Consider the following 19,551-nt stretch of genomic DNA (forward strand, 5'->3'; position numbering starts at 1 on the left):
TTCACCATTAGCAGTTGTAACTTGTTAAAATAAGGACTTCTAGCAGATTGCTATGCATCTTGCCAAATGTAAAACGCAAGTGAAGTATTCATCCTACTAAATTGCCACTGAAATTTTTGTCTACTTAAATGCAAAGGAAGTTAGAGAAGTGGCAGAGCCTGGGATGCGGTTCAATTGTAGTTACTTTGCTTCCAACTTCTTCCACTAGAACCCTTAATGTAATGATCTGGAACTAGTAGACATCTTTAGCAAGTTACTTAACCTTTGTTTACCTTAGGTTTTTTTTTTTTTTTTAGGTTTTCTCAAGGCAATGGGGTTAAGTGACTTAGCCAAGGGTACTCCTGACTCCAGGGCCGGTGCTCTGTCCACTCCGACAACTAGCCACCCCTCGGTATTAACTGCAAAATTAGGACTGATTATTTTTCAGCGTTGTTTGAATATCAAGAACCTGGTACAAAATAAAATTAGTATTAGTCCGTACAGATTTGAGCTAAGGGAAATGAAATTGCATCGATAAGGACCTCTGGACTTCTTACTGTTCTGGTGAGTTCTTTAAAAAATAAACAAAACTTAATTCTGTATTTGGGAACACTGCTATTACCTGCATTATCCAGTTCCCTTCTTCTGTTCTCTCCTTTGTAATAAGTTAGCAGTCAAGCAAAACCAAATCTACATATTGCCCAGGTTAAATGGATTTCAGAATTTGTACTACCAGGTTATCATCTGTCAGGAAGTATTGTTCCTCTGAAATTGTAACTGGTAACTGTATAGATCAAAATTCTTAAATCTAAAGTTATTTTTCTATATTTATAGTGTTGTTATCATTGCATAACATTGTTCTCCTGGATCTTCTCACTTGATTCTTTTTTCTTTGCAGGCTTCCTAGATTTCTCTGAACACACTCCTTTTCTTTGTGTCTTATGGTACAATAATATGCTATTCATTTTTAAGCTATATTTTGGTTTACCTATTATTCAATAGATGAGTATTCCCCAATTCGTTGTCATTACAAAGAGAACATTATTAATATTCAAAGAGTCTTTCTGACCTATCGGAGTCCAGAGATGCTAATGCTGGGTCAAAGGATATGCACAATTTATGTGACTTTTGGTTACACTGCCAAATTATTTTCCAGAATAAATGGATGAATTCACCATATAATGTTTCTACCTTCCTATTTTCTCTCCAATAATTAATTTCCTTTTTTTGATTATCTTTGTCAATATGTCTGTTTCATTCCTTTCTGTCTCTCTCTGCCATATGTCAACTGGTTGCTGATATTATAGATTCTTTTGAAAACTGGTTCCTTTATATCATTTACCCAATTTTCTATTAGGTAGTAATAGTTCTTATTCTGGGAGTCCCCCAAATCTCAGCACCATTTTTCATTATTAAAGGTTAAAGCCGATTCAAATAATGTCCCAGAAGTCTTAGTGCAGGTTCAAGCTTTATTGGGGTATGGTATTTGGAATATTTACCATAGCTTTTGATATCAAAACTACCATTTATCAGAAAATATTGTTGAAAATATTTTGCCCCAAGTTTGCACCCTAATTTTAACTGTCTTCTGAATTGTTTCTGATGACATCTATGTCATTTGGAGTTTGTGTGACATTATGTTGGCATGAACTGGCAGACTACTCAAATTTTTGTTGGAATGAGTCTATAGACAAGTGACCTGGTATTTTGGGTATATCAACACTATATTATTATGTTTGATTATGTATCTTATGTACTTAATATGTCCTTCTGACCAATTTTTTTCCATTTTGAATGAGCAAATGATTTTGATGATTATTGCTTTATATCATAAAGTTTGAATTCTGGTACTATAAGGCTCCCTTCCCTACATTATTTTAAATTATTTCCCTTGTAATTTTTTTTGTTCTTCCAGATGAATTTTGTCATTTACTAACTCTATAAGGTAACTATTTTAATTTTAATTGGTATAACATGGAAGAATTAAGTAGTATTTTAATTTTTGATATGCTGAAATGCTCAATGGTGAGTAATTAATAGCTCTCCAATTATATAGTTGTTTATATTTCTGTAGTTTTATATTTGCATTCATATACAGTAATTCCTGTGGCTCTGAAGGTATCTCATGTATTTTATAATTCTGTATTGTAAATGGAAGTTCTCTTTCTGTCTCCTGATGAGGGCATTTATCTTTTTTTTCTGTAATATAGGAATTTAAAGGAATTTATTTTGTAACCTGCTACTTTGAAGCAGTTATTAATTGCTTCAATTAATTTTTGCAATACTATCAAGGTTCTCTAAGTAGATCATCACATATATCATCTGCAAAAGTTATGAAGTTTTTTCCTCTTTGTTTATGCTTTTTTTTTCCAGTTTCTTTTTCTTGTTATTGCTAAAAATAGCTTGCCTGGGACTATGGTAAATAATAGTGATGATAATGGACATTTTTTGCTTTATCCTCAATCTATTGTAAAGACCTGTTATTTCTCAATTACACAAAATTCTAGCTCTTATTTTTATATAGTATTCACCTCATTAAGGAAAGATCCATTTATACCTGTGTGTGTGTGTGTGTGTGTGTGTGTGTATGTATGTGTTTTATATGTTTAAACATACTTGGATATTTAATTTTTCAAAAAACCTTTTCTGCTTCTAGCAATAGTCATTTTTTGTTGGTTATTAACATGGTCTATTATGTTTATAGTTTTTCCAATACAGAACTTTGCATTCGTGGTGCAAATACAATGTAATTGCAGTGAATAATATCTTTAATATGTTTCATTATCTCCTTGCTCACCTAATCTTGAGAAATTGCTGCTAGAGCCATGAGTCCATGGTATTACATCATTCTGTTTGTTACTAATGGGCTCCTTTACCATATGTGCAGAAAGGAGATTTAGACAAAGGTACAATCACGGAGAAGTCTATCCTTTGAGTTGAGGAATTAGGTTCCTTTTTCACCCTCTTTGACTTATTAAATTCCTAATTTGGCATCTTGAAAAAATATTATAGCTTGGATTTCAACTCAATCTAGGATTTCCTTCAGATAGGAGAAATAAAATGCTAGTTACTAAACAATATGGATCAGGTAATTGGTTTATATAGAAAAAGATATAAGTATTAAACATTCATAGCATTCAGTCAAAGAGAATCTTTTTTTTTTTCAGGTTTTTTGCAAGGCAAATGGGGTTAAGTGGCTTGCCCAAGGCCACACAGCTAGGTAATTATTAAATGTCTGAGGTCAGATTTGAACTCAGGTACTCCTGACTCCAGGGCCAGTGCTCTGTCCACTTTGCTACCTAGTTGCCCCCAAAGAGCATCTTTAAAAAAAATGAATTTAATAACTTAACCTATAACTACTTTTCCAACTTGCTAGGTGACTATAATTTAAAACTCATCAGTTTGCAGTACTGCTAATTAGATAGTCTATTTATTACATTGACACTGCCCTATCCAAATAATTCCTGGTAAATATATGTAGGTAAAATGGCTAGGTTTGGATCAATCCTTTTGTTGGTGTCTACCATCCCTAAGAGTATTGGAATAATTGCTGGGGCATCCTTTTCTACCAGTCAGCTGCCACCCAATGGATCTCTCCAATTCACAATTCTTCAAACCTGATATTCTGCCTTATACTAGTACTCTTTTCATCCTAGATCAAAAAAGCATAAAAACAGAAATGAAAATAGCAACCCAGAGTTCAAGTGCAAGTTCACCTAGATGAGTCCACCCATATCAGCTGCTATGTAGGGAAAAGCATCATTATGGTCAGCCTTTTCCCAGACCTCAAGTGGAATGAAGAAGCTTTATAAGGATGGGAGCTAGGTGGCACAATGGATAGAGCACTGGCTCAGGAGTACCTGAGTTCAAATGTGGCCTCAGACACTTAATATAATACCTAGCTGTGTGACCTTGGGCAAGTCACTTAACCACAATTCCCTGCAAAAACAAACAAAAAAAAGCTATATAATGCTACCTGATGAATAAAAAAAAAGAAGTTGAGTGGGAAGTTGTCTCCTCTTTTAAGTGAATACAGCTGACCCTCTTGTCATTAGTAGTGGGAAGGATAAGAAATCAGAGTATACCAAAACAACTTTTTTTTAGTGTTGTTCTTTGATAAACTCACTATGAAATCCATCTGAGCTAGGGTTCCCCCCCACTTTGGAAGTTAATTTATCACTTGTTAAATTTGTTTTCCTAAGACTGACTTATTTAAATTCTCTAGTTCTTGTTCTGTTAGTCTTGGCATTTTAAATCTGGTTTTCTTATCTATTAACAGTTTATCTATTATTAGCTTCTATTATAGCTTCTAATTTTATTTACCAACTCAGTTTTTTCCTTTTAGTTTTATTAAATTTTTTGATTTTCAGAATTTTCATTTTTTATATTTTCATTGATGAAATTATTTGTTATTTCAATAATATGTCCCTTGAATTATTCTTTAGGTTAAGATATTTAATATCCATGAAAATTTGGATTCTTTCTTTAAAGGTTATTATTCCTTATAATTTTATTGTACTATGTCAAAAGGGCTGTGGTTTTCTGAATTTGTTTATGAAGATTTTATGTCTTGATAATTGGTTAGTTTTGTAAAGGTGCCATTCATTCTGAGAAATATTTGAGTTCCTCATCACCCCTCACATAAGCTACTACAACTGGCCTTCTATTTGGTCTCCCTTGTCCTAAATCTCTCTTCATTCCAGATGATTCAAAGGTAATGCAAAAATAGATATATTATCTAATAATGTCAATCCTCGGTTCAATTAACTCCAGTGATACCCTATTACTTCCAGAATCAAATATAAGGTACTCTGTTTTCTATTTAAAGTTCTTCAAAACTTAAGCACATTCCTATCTTTCAAATATTATTTTCCTTTCTCTCCTCCATATACTCTGCTCCAGTATCATTGTTCTTGCAGTTCCTCTAATATTATACTGATACTCTACTCAGTCTCCATGCCTTTGAACTGGCTTCCCCTATGCCTAAAATGCCTTTCTTTCTCACCACCAACTCATAGTTTCCAAGATTCAGTTGTATTTCTACCTTCTATAGAAGGATTTTTCAGTCTTTCCAATTGCCAGCAATTTTTTTTTCACTTTCCCTGAGTGATAGATTTTGCTTCAGTCACTCATTTTAAGTGTATGAATCTTTATTTCAAGTGTAATCATTGAAAAAAAAATGTTGGGGCAGCTAGGTGATGCAGGATAGAGTACTGGCTCTGGAGTCAGGAGTACCTGAGTTCAAATTTGGTCTCAGGCACATAATAATTGCCCAGCTGCGTGACCTTGGGCAAGTCACTTAACCCCACTGCCTTGTTAAAAAAACTAAAAAAAATGTTGCAAGGGGTAGGGAATAGAGCACAGACCCTGGAGTCAGGAGGAACAAACAGACCTTAGACACTTAGTGCTTACTTAGCTGTGTGACCTTGGACAAGTCACCTAACCTCATTGCCTTGCAAAAATTAAAAGAAAAGGCCTTTCTAATATATTCTACTATCACCTCTCTTACTGGTGAATTCTTCCCACTTACACTCTTGATTATGATTTTCAATGTTTTTTCCATGATATCCTATTATACTTTTTTTGTCTTTGCTCTGCTTGCCCTCCCCCATTTTTTTTAACAGAGAGTGATGAAAAACAAGACATGTGATTAATACTAATAATCTATAATTAGAACATCATGCTTCCATTCCTCTGATATTCCACCAGACTTGAATCACTGGGTCTTCCTTTTTTTTTAATTTGAAACCTTGTGACTAACTATTCTCTTCCTGACTCTAATCTACTTCTTAAACTCATGTCTCCTGTTGCTAACCAGGAGACTTTATTGATGTCTTAGAATACTATGCTTTGAAAGATTTGTGTTTTTCTTTCACAGGATCATATATTTAAGTTGTACAAACAGAAATTTGGATTCTGCTTTCTATTGCTCTTTCCATTATAATATATTTTCTTTTAATCTATCATTTTCCCACTGCTCCACTCCCTAGAATTAAGCTTTATTCTTCTGAATATCACTCTTCAGTACCAAAGTTAATACACCTTTTCCCACCTCTGTCTTCATGTTCCTTTATCTCTCTAAATCATCTGAGCATTGTTGATAACTCTTCTTTCTTAAAACTCTCTCCTCTGGGGTGGCTAGGTGGCCCAGTGGATAAAGCACCAGCCCTGAAATCAGGAGTACCTGGGTTCAAATCTGGTCTCAGACACTTAATAATTACCTAACTGTGTGGCCTTGGGCAAGCCACTTAACCCCATTGCTTTGCAAAAACTTAAAAAAAAACTCTTCTGCAAAGTTTCCATGATATTAACCTGTCTTGGTTCTTATTATGGCTCTATGAGTACCACAAGTCTTAATGACTTATTTTCTGTCTCCTTTCTAAATATTAATATACTCTAAGCTCAGCATTTAACTACTCATGGTTTCAAAATTGATCATTACAATGAACATTTAATAATAATTCACATCTATATAAGGGTTCAAATATTGGAAAGCACTTTTCTCACAATAATACTGTAATAAAGATAATACAGTTAGTTTGAATGGGGGTATCTGGATTTGTTATTTCATTCCTGGAGTGAGCTCTTGGTGTGAAAAGTCTCCACTGGGATGCTTATTAATAACATTTGATTTAAAATCTTAGAAATGTGTCAGCCAATGCCCATTTGACTGTCTTCTTTCTTTTGGATTGTATAACCCCAATGATATTTTCCCTAAGCCTTTGGAAAGAACTTATGCCATTATTATTGTCCATATATAAAAAATAAATCCACATAAATCATTAGCTTTCCTCTTTGTTCTAAGTAAACTCCCAACAAGAAGAGCTAGAAAGAAATTGCATTCAAAATAACATAGAAACTATAAAATATTTGAGAATGTGCCTATGTTTAGGATACATGTTGGCACTATTTTAATCCAAGTATAAAATGCTCTTTACAGAAATAAAGATAGAGAGTAATAAATGGAAAGTTGAACCAATATAATAAAATCATAATATTACCAAAACTATGAATACTGTGCCAATCAAATTGCCAAGGAAATCTTTTAAAGTTAGAGGGGGTAGGGCAGCCAGTGGCTTAGTGGATAAAGTGGATAAAGCGCCAGCCTTGGAGTCAGGAGTACCTGGGTTCAAATCCACTCTCAGACACTTAATAATTACCTAGTTGTGTGGCCTTGGGCAAGCCACTTAACCCCATTTGCCTTGCAAAAACCTAAAAAACAAAACAAAAAGCTAGAGGGGAAAAAATGAATTCATGTGAAAGACAAGGAGTCAAGAGTAATAATGAAAAAAGGTGAGGGGTCTATCAGTAACAAATCTCATTGTACTACAAAGCAGAAATAGTTGTGATGATTTGGAATTAATTTTAAAAAACTGATCAGTGGAATAGATTAGGTACACAACATATAGAAGCAAGATTAGCAAGGTCTTCCAAAAGTCTTGAAGATCCCAAGTTTACAGTGTCTGGGTCCTAAGCCTGAAGGGATTTTTGAACTGACTGTGCTCTACAGGAACTGAGCTAAACTTCCCCAGAAAGTGAGATAGAGCAAGGGAGAAGGATTATGACTTCCAGGTTTTGGGAGTAAGTTTGTATATCTGTGCTTATAACTTTTGAAGTAATTATTTCTTTGTAAAAACTAATTTGATTCTTAGTGACTAAATGGAACTGGGTGCAGGGGATCACCTCCACAATTGGAAGAACATCATCTTTGGGGGCTGGAACAATTTGATGACAATCTAGACAATTGCAAATCCTCTTAAAGATATAAGAGAACTGGGGTGGCTAGGTGGTGCAGTGAATAAAGCACTGGCCCTGGAGTCAGGAGTATCTGGGTTCAAATCTGATCTCAGACACTTAATAATTACCTAGCTTTGTGGCCTTGGGCAAGTCACGTAACCCCATTGCCTAGCAAAAAACCTAAAAAAAAATATCAGAGAACTTTGGGAGGTGAGATGACACCTGACTTTCAGGCTGTGGGGGACAAGGCAGTGCTACATAAGGACCTGATTCAAATGTCTAAGATTAAGAACCATTCTCTAATAGCCCAAAAGGATATGGTAGGGCAGTTTTCATAGGAAAAAAATACAAGTTATTAATAACCATATAAAAAATTATCTAAATCACTAATAATTAAAGAAATAAAAATTAAAGAAACTTTGAGGTTCTGCCTCACACTCATCAGATAGGTAAAACTGACAAAAAAAAGAAAAAGACATGCTAGAGGGTCTATAAGAAAATAGATATATTGATACACAATTGATGGAGCTGCTAATCGGTTCAGTCATTCTGGCTAGCAATTTTGAACTATGTCCCCAAATTTACCAAATTGTACAAGTCCTTTGGGTATACCTATTCCGGATATAGAAAAAAGGAAAAGAAAGGTGATGTGAACAAAATATTTATAGTAACCAATGACAACAACATTATAGAGAAAAACATTTAGATTTTAGAATTCTTATCAATGCACTAGATACCTGTACCCCTCAGGACTAGCTCTAGAAATCTGAGGGGAGAAACTCTGGAGACTCAAAAGTGCTAATGTGAATGGAAGTTGGAAGAGTGATCACAGAGAAGGTACTATATATTGATTCTGTATCCTTCTCAATATAGGTAGATTGGCTATCAAACACTGAATTTTCACTAAGAACTTTAAAAGAAACTGAAGCAGGATGAAGGGAGGATTTCTTGAAATCCTTAAGGTTTGACAAGAATGGTCAAACTAGGTGTTGAGGATTATCCCTAGGCAGTTAAGGGGAGTCTGGCTTTAAGTGATTGCATTCTGTGGGACCTTTCTGATGATTTTGATGGCAAAGAAAACCCTTCTACCCTGGGGAAGAGAGTGGAACTTCTCCAGCTTATGATGTCAACTTAAGGGAAGAAGAAGGTTACATTAGATTTTTGGTAGCTGGAGTCTGATCTCTTAATATGCTAAAAGGGTTCATTATTAGGGAACAGGTGTGGTCAGAATCCTTAAATTGTATCAGTCCTCCACCCAACCCAAAGCCTTCCTGAAAGCAAAATCAACTAGTTTCTTTCTTACTGTGAAGGATAAAAGAAAGGAAAGTTCATTTGCCTTGCTCTTTTGTTGAGACTCAGGATATCCTTTACCAGTGAGGGAAAAAAAGCATACTCTCTTATTTCTGGTGATTATATACATTATCTATAGTATGTATATAAATACAATTTGTACAGATTCCTGTATGAAATAAATGGTCATGTGTGGTTACTCATGCGGGTTACCCCCCCCTTAAAACCCCATGTTTGCTATTTTAGGTTTTTATATGTTGTTTTCTGAACTATATTTTTATGCTATTTGAGGTTACCTTTTTTAATTCTTCAGGTCGAGGATAGAGAAAGTATCCACTTTATTATTATTCCCATTCAATGTTATTATATATATATATGTATGTATATATATAATGCTTTGGAAATTAGCAAAAATTTCATAGTAATATTAACTCTCCTATTGAAGAATACCCCCTTGGTTAAGAATCTTAGCATTTCAGGTGTAGAGAATCTTGTTTTGGCTTCTGTGACTGGGTTTGTTTAAAAGCAAAAACATAGCTCTTGTCCTTAAGTTTTTTCCTCAATCTACTTTAGAAGGAAGGAAAGATACATGTGTGTCACAAGGCCGGCCCTATTCCAGCAAGATGTTCTAACTCTAGGTGCACACAAACATGTATTCATCATAGGGAAGCCAGGCCCCAAAGGGAGGGTGGTTAGGGTTTTAGCTCTTCTCTTTCCTACTATGTACCAATTACAGAACAAAACTTCAGAGAATTCTCTAAAATGAAAATGTGGTATGACTCAGAATGTAAAAGCAAATACTGGGATTTCAGATTTAAAGATGATTAAAGTTAAGAAATAGGAAAGGCTAGGCTAAAGTTTATAAGACTTCAATATGTTTGCTACAACTTGTTGAACAAAACAAAAAAATTTATTATAAAATATCAGAGGATATTATATATAATAGTAGTAGGTAGTCCTTGGCCTCCACTAATTTAACATTGCACTCCTCTCCAGGGTTCTTAGGTACCCTTAAGGTAGTATGTAGTGTGTCTAGTTTTTCCTGCCATTGACTCAAGCTCCCACAGACTGTGATCGAATTATAGGCATCTGTTACTCCCCAGTTCATTTTAACCACTTAACAGTAAAGTTAGCTTTTGCTAATAGGAATATTTGCTTCATAGATATGGCAAGAACAAATATACAACCATCCCACTTCTCAAAAAGGGACATAACCCTTCCTTTACTATCTTAGATTCTAGGGAGGAAGATGAGGTTCACAGCACAAACGGGTTCCCATACAGTATGGTCCCATCAAGTTCCAAGTCCAAAGGCACCTTGGGCTTGCATCCTGGTACCCTTTCTTCTGAAAGCTTCCCTGCTAGGCTGGTGGTAGCATCTGTACAGGAATCCTGATTCCAAGAGAGCTGAGTCTTGAGCTGACTAAAAGCTTAAGTCCAAATCTCAGGACCATAGTTCCCAAACCTAGTTTGTCTGGCACCAATATGGTAGGGGACTACAATGGCTTCATCCAGAGCCATGTTCTTTTTTTCTTTTTGTTTTTAGTTTTTGCAAGGCAATGGGGTTAAGTGATTTGCCTAAGATCACACAGCTAGGTAATTAAGTGCCTGAGGCTGAAATTGAACTCAGGTCCTCCTGACTCCAGAGTCAGTGCTCTATCCACTGAGCCACCTAGCTGCCCCAGCATGTTCTCTTTTCCCATGTGGGGTGCCTTCATTTTGTCTTTTTTTTCACATTCTTCCTTCTCATTTGAAATATTTAATATTGCCAGTAAATAAACAAAAGAGCTCTCTGAACACAATACTTGATCTCAATTCAGAACAGTCCTTTGGAGACTCTGGGGAAACATAAGCAGTACCTTTTTACTTCTTTCCCCTTATGCCCAGTATCCACCTGGTCCTATGGTCCTGGACAGGCCATCTAATCCCAGCCCCTTGCAGGAAGTAAAAAAGAAAATGTGTTATATTTGACCACTCTCCTTGCCATGGTCCATCCTCTCCTCCTTCATTCATATCCCCACCCCTTCCCCCGTCCACTCCCCTCCTTCTTACTCCAGATATATATACCCCATTGAGTATATATGCTGTTTCCTCTCCTAGCCACCTCTCCTCCCCCCCTTCCATATCATTGTAATTAAAATCTTTCCGGTGGTAAAGATCTCTCCACGCCAACATGCCTCTCACTAAAGACCTCCTGTACCCCTCTCCTGAGGAGGAGAAGCAGAGGCACAAGAAGAAACACCTGGTGCAGAGCCCCAATTCCTATTTCATGGACGTAAAGTGCCCCGGGTGCTATAAAATCACCACGGTCTTCAGCCAGGCACAGACAGTGGTTCTCTGTGTCGGATGCTCCACTGTGCTCTGTCAGCCCACTGGAGGAAAGGCAAGACTTGCAGAAGGATGCTCCTTCAGACGGAAGCAGCACTAATAACTGAATCAAGATGAATGAGGAACTGTAAAATATAAAAGAAATTTGATAAAAAAATAAAAATCTTATTATATGAAATATCTTGGCGTATTCCCCCTCTCCTTTTTCTTTCTCCCATTACATTTCCCTTTTTTTCTATTGACTCCATTTTTACTCCATATTTTATCTTTGAATTCAGCTTTCTCCTGTGCTTCAACTATAAAAGCTCCCTCTACCTGCTCTATTAACTGAGAAGGTTCATATGAGTATTATCAGTGTCATTTTTCTATGCAGGAATACATGCAGTTCATCATCATTAAGTCCCTCATATTTTCCCCTTCCCTTCCAATCTCTATGCTTCACCTGAGTCCTGTATTTGAAGATCAAACCTTCTGTTCAGCTCTGGCCATTCCAACAGGAATATTTGAAATTCCTCTGGTTCATTGAAAGTCCATCTTTTTCCCTGGAAGAGGACATTCAGGTTTTTTTTTTTTTTTTAGATTTTTCAAGGCAATAGGATTAAGTGGCTTGCCCAAGGCCACACCACTAGGTAATTACTAAGTGGAGGACATTCAGTTTTGCTGGGTAGTTGATTCTCGGTTGCATTCTAAGCTCTTTTGCCTTCTGGTATATTATATTCCAAGCCCTACGAGCTTTTACTGCAGTTGCTGCTAAGTCCTGTGAGATCCTGATTGCAGCTCCACGGTATTTGAATTGTGTCCTTCTGGCTGCTTGTAATATTTTCTCTTTGACTTGGGAGTTCTGGAACTTGGCTAATAATATTCCTGGGGGTTGGTTTTTGGGATCTCTTTCTTTGGGGGATGGGTGGATTCTCTCCACCTCTATTTTGCCCCCAGCTTCTAGGATATCAGGACAATTTTCCTGTAGTAATTCTTTGAAAATGATGTCAAGGCTCTTTTCCTGATCATGGCTTTCAGGTATTCCAATAATTTTTAAATTATCTTTCCTAAGTCTGTTTTCCTTATAAGTTGTTTTTTGAATGAGATGTTTCACATTTTCTTCTAATTTTTCATTCTTTTGGTTTTGAAGTATTGAGTCCTGTTTTCTAGTAAATTCAGCAATCTCCCTGAGTTCTATTCCTTGTCTGAAGGATTTATTTTCCTCAGAGAGCTTTCTTATCTCTTTTTCCATCTAGACAAGTCTGCTCTTTAAAGCATTCTTCTCCTCAATAACTTTTTGAACTGTTTTATCCATTTGACCTAAGCTGGTTTTTAGCATGCTATTTTCTTCAGCATTTTTTTGGATTTCTTTGACTAAGCTACTGACTTCATTTTCATGTTTTTCCTGCATCTGTTTCATTTCTTTTCCCAGTTTTTTTTCCAACTCCCTCATTTGATTTTCAAAGTCTTTTTTGAGCTCTGTCATAGCCTGAGCCCAATTTCTGTTTTTCTTGGAGTCTTTAGATGCAGGAGCTTGTGCTTCCTCATCTTCAGACTGAGTATTTTGATCCTTCTTGGGCTTATAGGCAAAATATTTCTCAATGGTGTTCCTCTTTTTTCCTCTGCTTGCTCATTTTCCCATCCTAAACCTGGTTTTGGGGTGTTTCGTGAGTTTTTGGGACACTCCCACAAGGACCTCAGTGTGTGAGGCTCTGTCCTCCCTTCTGGTCTGTGAATGACCATAAGTGCCCCCCTCTGCCATGGGGCTGAGGTGGGGGTGGGCCTAGACTGCGATCAGGATCTGAATGTGGTCAGAACCCCAGCATTCTGATCTAGGGGCAGAGGACAGAGTTCAGCAGTCTCTCTCTCTCTTTTCACTACCCTCCTTAGGATCAATGAGCTCATGCCCTGGGGGTTCCTGCTTACCCGCTCTGCCTGCTTCTGTTTCCTGGATCTGGACTGCCTTGGCCACACTGCTTTCTGTGTGTCTTGAGGTCTGGGCTTCACATGTTCGCTGTGGCAGAGGTCCCCCGCTGATCCCCCAAGTTGTGCCTGTTGTTCCCCGGGGCGTAAATCAAGAAACTCCCCTGCTGCAATGAGCTGTGGCTCCCAGCACCCTGGGGCTGCCTCCAGGAGGCTGAAGTTCTTTTGCTCTGGTGGGCCACCCCTCCAACCCAGGGGAGCAGAGCCTTTCTGCTCTTTTCCAGGTTACCTTGAGTAGGAGAACTGCCTCACTGGGTCCCTCTGTGGGTTCTGTCTCTCGAAAATTTAGATAGAGTCCTTAGTTTATTAAAGTTTTATGAGAGAGAGCGTGCCTAAGACAGGATCCTCTCTTGTCGCCATCTTGGCTCCACCCCTCCCCCACATACTTTCTTGCATCATGGCTATATCTATACGTTCTTTAAAATTGCTACCTTTACTTTTTATATCATAGTTATTTCTGGATATACCTCTTCCTCAACTTTAACAGAGAAAAACACCTAAACAACTAAACTAGACTAAACTAAACCAAATAACACTACAATCAAGCTTGAGATTATATCCATAGTTCCCTTCCTTCAGGACAAAAGAAAATACTTCTCTCTTCTCCCTGGACCAATGATGATCATAACAACACACTATTAGGTTTTCTTTTGCTTATCTTTTCACTTACAATGTCATTCACATCCTTTCTTTTGGCAGAACAACATTTCATTATATACCACATTTACTAAGTTATTTGGAAATCATTGAGTACCTACTTTGCTTCCAAGTTTTTGCTATCACATTCAGAGGGAAATAATTCTATATATTGATATTTTACTATACATGAGGCTTTCCCTTGAACATTTAACTTTCTTTAGATGTTGAATGAGATCAAAGGGTGTCAATAATTTTGTCACTTTTTTCTTATGATTTCCAATTATTATCTAAAATATTTGGACTATTTCACAGCTCTACTAGTAGTCTGTTAGTGTTGATGTTTTCCTGGAACAATATACCTATATGTCTTTTCACATTACTAAATTGGAAATTTCTTGAGTGATATATGACATTTATTTTCTCATTTAAAATTTTTGTTGCAATAAAATAGAAGTTGCAGTGGTAGCCTCTGATACATAATTGGAAATCAGTTTAGATTTTTGTAGGGGATTAGAACATTGACTTCTTTATTATAAACTGGAGTTCAACTGTGCTGGCTCTCCCTTGTAAGTAATTTATGTCTTCCCCTTTGTAGGACAAAGAGGATGTCTATCTGGTTTGGCAGACATCTGGAGACTTTACCATTCACATTCTAACAGAATGTCATGAATCTTCTGAAGTGATTAGTTTGTGAAGGGAGGGAAGGTCATCAGGAAAAGTTCCTGATATTCTGAATATGCCTGCCATGTAAAATGAGCTTGATACTTACTAGCTGTATGACCTTGGACAACCCATTTAACCCCATTGTCCCACCAAAGAAAGAAATAATGCAGAAATTTCTGTTTGGTCATATTGAAAATTATTTGCCATAGAGTTAAGATCTAGGTGACTCATGGAGGATTTGGTCTTAGTACAATCCTGGGCAAGTCATTTAACCCTGTTTCTCTCAGTATCCTCATCTGAAACATGAGTAAGAGAAGGAAATGGTGAACCACTCCAGTATTTCATCAAGAGAAACCCCAACCACAAAGACTCATTGGAGAATTTTTGAAAAAATTTTGAATTTTGAAAATTCAGTTGAATTTTTTAATTGAAATTGAATAATTGAAAAAAATTGATTCTAAACTTTTGGCAGTCTTCTATTTTTTTTCTCCCCTGAACATAGGTCAATGTTTGTAATCCTGAGAAATGTCTATTTCTGGGCCTGTCATTGACCTTGTTGTGAAAATTTCTGAGTTAACAATTAGATGCCTAAAGGGAAGTAATTATTTTTTTTTTTGCTAGACAATGGGGTTAAGTGGAGGCAATTCTTATAGTGGGAGAAGTCCCACTGATAAAAGGGTATTACAACTTAAAAGACAAACACCTAGCCAGCCCCTGATTACATAGGAGTTCTAGAGTTTGTAAAGATGAAAGTGAAATCTATATTTCAGCAGTCCTATAAAGTTATTTTTAACTTTCAGGAGAGTATGAGTGATGGATTATTGTATCATGTCTCTGTATTTTAGAAATATTCTTGTTTATGAATTGTTTGCATTCAACTATTTTTTTTCAGTATTTTTCCTTGAAAAAGGAAAAGAAGCACTATTGTAAGGGTGGGTATTGCAATGGAAAAGACCAAAAACCTTTTATGGAAAACCACATTGTTAGAGGTTTCAAGAGATTGGGAATTTAGGATTAGAGCTGTGTTTTTGTATATATATATGTGTGTATCAAGATTCCCAGATGATCCATACTCTTCCTGGAAGAAAGAGAAATTCAAGTCTTGATCTATGACTTCCTTATCATATTATTTCTGTCTATTCAGAACAGCTCACTTAATATAGCTTTTTCTTATGGTGAAGGTGCTTTTTGACTTTTTCAATTTTCAGAGTATTCAAAGAAAGTGTTGTTCTTTTCTAAACATGTTTTTTCTCTTTCTGAAGCTTATATTGGATAACTGTCAATCTTTTTCATTAGATATTTTCCCTATTCTTAGACATCATCTAGGACTCTCTCTTATGCACTTTGTTATATACACATACAAAGAGTTGTGTGATGATGCCCAAGTACCATTACCAGACTTTATGCCAGCTAGTTTGTATGGTGGTACAATTAAGTTGATTCACTTTTTGTCTTTAGGTTACACAATAGTTTCAGATTGACATTTTATTCCTGAGCATCATCTTTGTCTTCCTTTCTGAAGAGAGTTTTATTAAAAGGAGAGACAAGTCAACTTAGCAGATGCAACAGGGAATACTAAGGGAGCTACAAGAGACACCATTTAATGGGAAAATCAAACCACCACTACCACCACATTGACCATCTTCTCCCCACAGATTCTACTGGAGGCAGGCCACAACCCTGAACCCATGAAACCTTTGGAATAACAGTACTAATTCTCCACATCAAAGTATCAGACCTGCTCCCAGTCCAGTCCCCACAGTCATCAAGAGAAGAAAAATCATTTTGGAGAAGGAATTTAACTTCTTCACTACTACCAATAGCAATTGTTGACCCACTGACACAAAGTGGCAGATAAATATAAGAATTCCAGAAATGGCAGCACCCCCTGAAACCATAAATATTGCTTTCAGTCCAACTTCCAAGAGGTCTCATTTGGGGAAGCAATTCCTATAGAGAAGGGGCCAGCTACCTGAATCAGTTGCTACCAAATTGCCACTCACACAGCAGGCAACCCCAAAGGAGAGACAGGAGGTAGTACGTGCCAGTCAAGTCAAATCACTACCACCTTTACTATCATATTTCAGACCCTGATGATTCAACAGCTTTGGAAAATAGCAATGCCATTACTAGTGTCTGCAGCTATCATTCTGGGAAGCAACTCCTGTGGAAATGCAGTCTGGTAACTGCTTCTACAATTGCTACAGCTACAATTACCCAGAAAAGAAAAAATTTTACCTCCATTTTCTAATTACTATTGAAGAATTAAACATCAGAAAAATGACAATTTTAACAGTGTAAATGTTACAAGTAGAGAAATTTATGTTGTACTTTGCTGATATACTCTTAAGATGATGATGTTTCTGTTTAAGAACTTTCATCTGAAACTACAAATATGAATGTATGTTTATACATCCATAATTCATACAAACCTGTAGTTTTCTTCATTTGAATGTGAGAATTCCTCCAGAGAAGAAACTGTTTTGCTTTTCTCTTTGTAGGCATAGTTTTTAGTCTAGTTCTTTGCAAGTAAGCACTTAATACTTTTTTTTTCATTCTTTCATCCCTCCCCCCAACAATATACCTTCATGAGAATAGAAGTCAATATAGGATTTTTGCAGATATGGCACATGAAAGATCACTAGGAGTCAGTGGCAGAGCAGACACTAGAATCATCCAATTGGCTGCATGGCTATAGGTGAGTTGTTTAAATCTTCCTGATCAGGGAAATGAGGAGATTAGGAAAAATGTTCCAGATCTAACATTCTATGATTCTTTGATGTATTTTGAGGGGGGGGCACCAAAAGAGATTGGTATAGTATTATAAAAAAAAAAATGAGAAACCAGAATAGTATTTGTTGGGAGTATTGAGGTTTTTTTCTCCTGAAGGCTGAAACCTCTTCATCTCTCTTCCATCCTTCTGCCCTCCCCCCCATCCAGACTTCTCAAATCAAGATCACGAATACGGGCAAGTGTTTTTAAGATATCTAAAGACAGAAATGTCTCAAAACTACATAAGATAACCATTTTTTTGGGCAAGGCAGTGGTGTTGTGACTTGCCCAAGGTCACACAGCTAGGTAATTAAGTGTCTAAGTTCATATCTGAACTCAGGTCCTCCTGACTCCAGGACCAGTACTCTATCCACTGTGCCACCTACATGACCCCTAAAATTTAATTACTGCACATTGGAGTGGAGAAATGAATTCCAAAAGTTTGATGAAAATGCTGGAGAAGAAAACCATGTCTGAGAGCCAGTCCCCTGTAATACCTTTTATTCAATTTTCCTCTTATTTTCCTCTTTTCCTTCAGATAGCAGGTTATACAAACAAAAATGGGCCAGTGAAGCACTAATCAAATCAATCAATCAATCGTTATGTAAACAGGGATGATTTTTAAACATTGAACTCAAGATCCTAGATTTAAGGATAAAAGGGACTTCAGAGATCATCTTGTCAAACCCCTTTACTTAAATGAGGAAACTGAGGCTCCTAGAGGGTGATTTGCTCAGAATAACAGAGAGTTAGTGGCCGAAATGCTTTGAGTCTCAGTCACATTCATGCTGCTGCTGGATACTTCCAAAAACACAAGTATTCTTTGGGATATGTTTCATGTATGTTTTAGGAAGGGGAATTTAAAACATTAGGTTCTAAATACAAACTTTTGCCTGTGGAGTATTTAAATCATATTTTCTTTGTAATCCAGAAAGGTTATAAGAGGGAAGAAATTATGAATTATTATAAATTGCTTGTTAGAATCAATGACTATACTAAGTTCAATACAAAATAACTGACAAGAAACTAATATTAATTATACAATGTAATTAAAGGAACTGAGATTGGAAGAGTGTTTTGAAGGACTCTTTAATTGTAGGGGCCCTGGGGTAATTTTTGGAGAATTGTATACTTGGTGCCCTCCAACATAATTTACTTCAACTCCCCAAACAAAAACAGTCACAAGGCCATCTGGATTCTGAAGAAATGATACCCAGCTCACTCCCTTAGATATAAAAGAAAACGTTATTTAAAATGAATTAATAATGTTCCAAGTTGGGCTGGAGAGACCAGGTGTATCTTCAGCTGCATTTTTGTGGACTTAACAGAAAACAACATTATTGCTTACCTAATTTACTTCCTTCTTTGAATCTTGGGCTAGAAAGAATTCTGCTCGAGGTGTACTAACACAATCTAATCTCAATAATTAAAAAAAATAATAAACATACATATCAGGTGAGGATTATTTATAGGTTTCCTATACAAATAAAGTATTTTAGCCCCTGATTACTGAAACTTGACTGAAGAAGTGGGAAGATCTCATATTTAAATACTGAGATTTTAGATCTACCTTGTGATTGGCTAAAACTGTCAGAATGCTATTTTTGACCAATGGCTAAACAGTTTGACAAGTTGGTTATTTAACAAAAATGATACCCTTTTTGCTTCCTTCTTAGGATGTAACTAGTTGACCTGGATGCCGGTATAACCCCTAGGACACATCCTGGATCTATTCTAGTTTGGTTTAGCCCAGCCTGCTTCCGGAAGAGGAGCCAAAAGACTAGTCTTAAAACTGGCTAGCACAAAGCCAAGAGAGAAACACATATGCAGTCTGTGACTTTCCATTTCTAGCTTCATAGTGGATTTTTTTTCATGTATCAAGAATGAGATTTTTTTTTTACCTCAGTCACAAGTGTTTTACATATATGTGTAAAACTTTGCTCAAATAATTTTTCCCCAAGCTCTTTGGACTCTATCTCGTCTGTAAAATGGAAATGGGGGGGGGGGGAGAGTAAAGATAGGACCACACGATATAAATTTCACATGTGAAGTGGCTAGCTAACTAAATACCCATAAAGCTACATCAGGAGCATTGCAAAGAAACCAGGTCTTCCTCTTGCTCCAAAACAGACATATAGCCCAAAAGACCTAGGGAAGCTCGTGAGGGACAAAATTATTGTGG

General features: G+C 36.5%; 1 protein-coding gene across 1 annotated transcript; it reads left to right on the forward strand.

Moving 5' to 3' along the window:
• The first annotated feature begins 11,178 nt into the window (after nucleotides 1-11,178).
• On the forward strand, nucleotides 11,179-11,540 carry LOC141514650 (small ribosomal subunit protein eS27-like). The gene has a single exon (XM_074225628.1). It carries the CDS (start codon nucleotides 11,179-11,181, stop codon nucleotides 11,431-11,433), a length of 255 nt encoding a protein of 84 aa, XP_074081729.1. The 3' UTR covers nucleotides 11,434-11,540.
• The last annotated feature ends 8,011 nt before the right edge of the window (nucleotides 11,541-19,551 follow it).

Source organism: Macrotis lagotis, chromosome 2 (genome assembly GCF_037893015.1).
Source record: "Macrotis lagotis isolate mMagLag1 chromosome 2, bilby.v1.9.chrom.fasta, whole genome shotgun sequence".
NCBI classification, from domain to species: Eukaryota; Metazoa; Chordata; class Mammalia; order Peramelemorphia; family Peramelidae; genus Macrotis; species Macrotis lagotis.